This window comes from Lactuca virosa, chromosome 5 (genome assembly GCF_052849685.1).
Source record: "Lactuca virosa cultivar CGN04683 chromosome 5, Lactuca_virosa_CGN04683_v6, whole genome shotgun sequence".
Lineage (NCBI taxonomy): Eukaryota > Viridiplantae > Streptophyta > Magnoliopsida > Asterales > Asteraceae > Lactuca > Lactuca virosa.
The window spans coordinates 375301428-375306720 of NC_136430.1; the positions used below are offsets into that span (position 1 = coordinate 375301428).

Here is a 5293-nt window from a genome sequence, read left to right on the forward strand (position 1 = left end):
CCGGCGAATAAGTGGTTCAACCTCGCTGATTCGAGAGTTAGAGGCCAGAAGGGCCGCACTTACAGCAAGTGTGGAAAGAGTCATGAGGGTCCCTGTCGATCAGGGACTATTGGCAACATGTGTGGCAAGGAGGGGCATATGGAGAAGGATTGCCCCAAGGGATTTCGGGTTTGCTTCAATTGTAACCAGACAGGCCACATAAGGTCCGAGTGTCCTCAGCTTGCATCGAGGACGATTCAGGCTCCTTATCATACGACTTTGTGTATTACTGACGGTCGGCGGGGGAAGGTCGAGACTCCAAGGGCTCAAGGGAGAGTATTCCAGCTGACAGCAGAGGAGGCCAAAGTGGCACTGGACGTCATGGCTAGTATGTGTTTCTTATTTATTCTATTGATTTGATTCATTTATGCTTATGATATTGCTCCTCTTAGGTACTTTTCTTGTGAATTATGTACATGCTTTAGTGCTGTTTGACTCGGGTGCGAGTTGGTCTTTTGTGTCATCATCCTTTTGTCATGGTTTTAGCGTTGAGCGTGAGGCCTTGAGTCGGCCATTAAGGATTTTTATAGCTGATGAGCATCCGGTCTCCGCTACTGACATTTATTAGAGATGTGTATTGGAGATGTTTGGTGTTGGGTATCCGATAGACCTTATCCCTATTGCGATGGGAGATATTTGCGTTATTATAGGTATGGATTGGTTGAGCCGGTTTGGGGCTCTAATTGACTCTGAGCGGCAGTTGGTGACGGTTCGATACCCAAGTGGGGGAGTTCTTACCATCTACGACGAGGGTACTAGGTCTGGATCAGATTTCTGTCCTGCCGCCAGGGTGAGACAGTGTCTACAACATGGGTGCATGGGTTATCTGGCGTATGTGGTGGATAATCAGGTTAATGAGAAGAGATCGGTTTCTATGTCTGATGTCCCTATCGTGCATGATTTCCCTGATGTTTTTCCGGAGGAGTTGTCGAGTGTGCCTCCTGAGAGGCAGGTGGAGTTCCGGATCGATTTGGTCCCTGGAACAGTTTCGATCGCCAAGGACCCGTATCGCCTTGTGCCGCCTGAGATGCATGAGTTGTCATCTCAGCTTCAGGAGCTGTTAGGAAAGGATTTTATACGGCCGAGCAATTTTCCATAGGGAGCACTGATCCTTTTTGTCAAGAAGAAGGATGGTTCACACCGAATGTGTATTGACTATCGAGAGTTGAACAAGTTGACGGTAAAGAACCGTTATCCATTGCCAAGGATTGACGATCTCTTCGATCAGCTGCATGGGGCATCTTAGTTTTCCAAGATCGATCTAAGGTCTGGTTACCATCAGATCAGGGTACGAGAGGATGATATTTAGAAGACGGCTTTCCAAACTTGTTATGAGCATTACGAGTTCGTGGTGATGCCTTTTGGGCTCACCAATGCACCAGTAGCGTTCATGGATCTCATGAACCAGGTGTGTAGACCTATGTTGGACCGGTCAGTGATTGTCTACATCGATAATATCTTGGTCTATTTGAAGTCCAGAGAACAGCATAAGGAGCATCTATGTGAGATTCTTGGGGTTTAGCGGACGGAGAGGTTATTTTCCAAGTTCTCCAAATGTGAGTTCTAGTTGCGTGAGGTTCAGTTTTTAGGAAGCCTCGTCAATCGGAACGATATCTTTGTTGATCCAGCCAAAATTTAGGTCTCCATCTGCGATTTAGAGTTTTCTCGGTTTAGCGGGATACTATCTAAGATTCATTCGAGACTTCTCCAAGATTGCGGTTCATCTCACTAAATTGACGAGGAAGGATGTTGTGTTTAGTTGGGAGCCTGAGCAGCAAGAACCATTCAAGACTCTTTGACAGAGACTTTGCGAGGCGCTAGTGCTTACCTTCCCTGAGGGAGTTGAGGATTTTGTGGTCTATTGCGATGCATCCATCTTGGGAGTGGGTGTTGTTTTGATGCAGAGGGGACATATGATTGCATACGTTTCGAGGTAGTTGAAGCCTCATGAGGCGAAGTATCCCACTCATGATCTTGAGTTGGGGATGGTGGTTTTCGCCCCTCAATATTTTACACCATTATCTTTACGGGGTTCGGTGTACTATCTACACGGACCATAAAAGTATGTGATATCTTATGGATTAGCCTAATTTGAACATGAGACAGAAGAGGTAGCTCGATGTAGTAAAAGATCATGATTGCGAGATCCTGTATAACCCGAGCAAGGCCAATGTGGTGGCCGGCGCTCTGAGCCGGAGGACAGTCAGTACCCCGATTCAGGATGGGTGTTTGAGGATGACCTTGGTGACTCTAGTCTTGGAGATGATTAGAGATGCACAGTCGGAGGCTATCAAGAAGGAGAATTAGAAGAGCTAGAGGGTGGTTGGTCAGGTTTCAACCTTCGATATTGATAGCAGGGGGTTATTGACACTACATGGTCAGGTTTGGGTGCCCTATGATGGTGGGGCTTGACAGTTGTTGATGGATGAAGCCCACAAATCGATATTTTCCCTTCATTCGGGGGATACAAAGATGTATCATGACCTAAGACATGGCTATTGGTGGCCATGTATAAAGAGGGATATGGCGTGGTTTGTGGAGCAATGCTTGACTTGCTGGAAGGTCAAGGTCGAACATCAGTGCCCTCACAACAAGTTGCAGCCCTTGGAAGTACCACTATGGAAGTGGGAGCAGATTACGGTGGATTTCATTATGAAGTTATCGAAGACTGTGAAGGGTTTTGATTCCATTTGGTGATAGTTGACCGTTTGACGAAGAGCGTCCACTTTATAGCCATAGGTGAGAGCTCTTATGCTGAGAAGTTGGCCGAGATTTATGTTCGGGAGGTGGTAGCTTCCAATGGGGTACCAATTTCTATTGTGTCAGACCGGGATGTTCGTTTTACTTCCACATTTTGGAAGAGGTTTCATGAGGACTTGGGTACCCGGTTGCACTTCAGTACTACCTACCATCCGCAGACAAACGGGTAGAGCGAGCGAACTATTCAGACGCTCGAGGATATGTTGAAAGCCTGCATTATTGATTTTGGTGGGAGCTGGAACTCCTACCTTCCATTGGCTGAGTTTTTTTACAACAACCATCATGCCAGTATTGTTGTGCCTCCCTTCGAGCTTCTTTATAGGAGGAAGTGTCAGACTCCCATTTCTTGGGGTGAGGTCGGACAGTGTCACACCCCCAAACCAAGGATGGCGGAAACGTCCGGGGGTGGAGGACTTCATGTAAAGTATCACAACAACGAGTATAATAGTGCTCAAAGTAAATACAACCATGATAAATATAATTGAAAAGGTTACACCATAGTATATGTTTACATGTTTCAAAATCAATTACATTATGATGACAAAATAAACTGTTTGACGATTTAACGTCCCATCATCAAAGTGCTGATGTTTTCCTGTTTCACTGATTTCCTGAGAATACAAGTAGTTTTGAAAAGTGTCAACAATTAAGTTGGTGAGTTCATAAGAATTTTGTTTGAGAAAGAAACCGTTTTCCTTGTAAAAGCAACAAAGTATGTTTCCGGAAAATCCAATATTTTCTTAGTTAAGTGTGGAATGAATGCTCCTATGTTATGTGATAATGAACCCTAGAGGGACCCATAGATTCCTTCTATAATCGCCCAGCGTATATAAGTTATATAAAATTTAAGTTAAATAAACCGTTGAATATAATGGGTCTGCCCTAGGTCCACAACCAAACAAGGAACAGAAGATGAGGCGGGCCCACCAATTCTAAGTTGATTGTGACTAGATTCTTATATAACTCTATCATATACACTTAGCAATTATAGCTGAAGTCTAACAATTCTAGACGTAATGTAGTTTTAATAGAAATATGTTTCCAAAGAAAATTCGATATTTTCTTAAAGAGTGAATCGTAAGTTTCTATATTAATAAATAGTGCATCCTAGAATTTCTTATAGTTTCCTTCTATAATCTCTAAGTGTATATAAGTTATATAAAATTTAAGTTAAATAGACCGTCGAATGTAATGGGTCTGCCCTAGGCCCACAACCAAACAAGGACCAGGAAATAAAGTGGACCCATCAATTCTAAGTCGATCATGACTAAATTCTATATAACTCTAGCATATACACTTAGTAAGTATGGCTGAAAACTAACAATTCTAGATAGAATGTAGTCTTAAAAACCAAAGACCGAGACTATGCTTATCATAATTCATCAATTAGTGGTAGTGGACATAAACTATACATATCATAATTCACCAAATAGTGGTAGTGATAGTGAACATGAATTATGCATATTATAGTTTATCAAATAGTGGTAGTGGTAGTGAACATAAACTATACATATCATAATTCACCAAATAATGGTAGTGATAGTGAACATGAATTATGCATATTATAGTTTATCCAAAAGTGGTAGTGGTAGTGAACATAAACTATACCTATTATAGTTTATCAAGATGTTTGTAATGTATATGCAACCTAACTATACCTATTATAGTTCTAGCATGCTTGTTTGTGATGTATAAGGACCCTTTTCTATGTAAGTCGAATGTATAGCAAAAATATAACTATGTGTTATCATGCCTTATTTTTGTACTAATGGTAATAATTGAGGATTCTTACAATTCAGTGAGTATTTTCTGTTATATAATTATACCACAACAAAAAACACATGTAAAATATGAAATCTTCAAAGATTAACACTTTGCTCAACAAGTTACAAAGTGTGATGAAAGTTATAAGCTGTTATCTAGATTTTTACGTTTCTACAATGTTTTAGAAAAATCATAGAAAAATCATACGAAGTCAAAAACTAATTCTGTAAATTCTGAGAGTCCATCAAATGTGTCTAGTTTATTCATGATTTTTATTATGATTTTTAGAAATCTTTAACTTGTGTTAAAATGTTCATATTCACAGACTCGTCCGAATTCATTTATGAAATGATAGGCAGTTTTGTAAAAATCACCATAAATCGTAGAAAACTCGTATGGAGATGTGCAAGTAGTCATTTTAAAGGTATGAACCTGAAATATTTGCATATTAAACAGTTTTGAAAGATATTAAGTTTAAGGTAGTCAAAACAGTCCGTGAATAAGACTCAAATTTTCTGATGAAAGCTGTTGTTTGAGTTTAGTTAAGTTTTTGGTGTTTTAACTTGTATTCCCCCCCAAAACTTGATGAAAACATGAAAATGTAGCGGTATGAACTCACTTTGTGTGTTCTTAGTGGATGGATGTGGAAGAAAAGAAGTGTTCTACTCAAGAACACTAAGAAGATGCCTTGAAGATTTCGAGAATCTAACACAAATATGATGGAGTTTGT

At 40.6% G+C, this 5293-nt stretch overlaps 1 protein-coding gene across 1 annotated transcript; it reads left to right on the top strand.

Annotated features, from left to right (window-relative positions):
- The first annotated feature begins 664 nt into the window (after positions 1-664).
- LOC145113667 (uncharacterized) lies at positions 665-1138 on the top strand. The gene has a single exon (XM_079049729.1). The coding sequence runs from the start codon at positions 665-667 to the stop codon at positions 1136-1138; it is 474 nt and encodes a 157-aa protein (XP_078905855.1).
- Positions 1139-5293: the final 4155 nt, after the last annotated feature.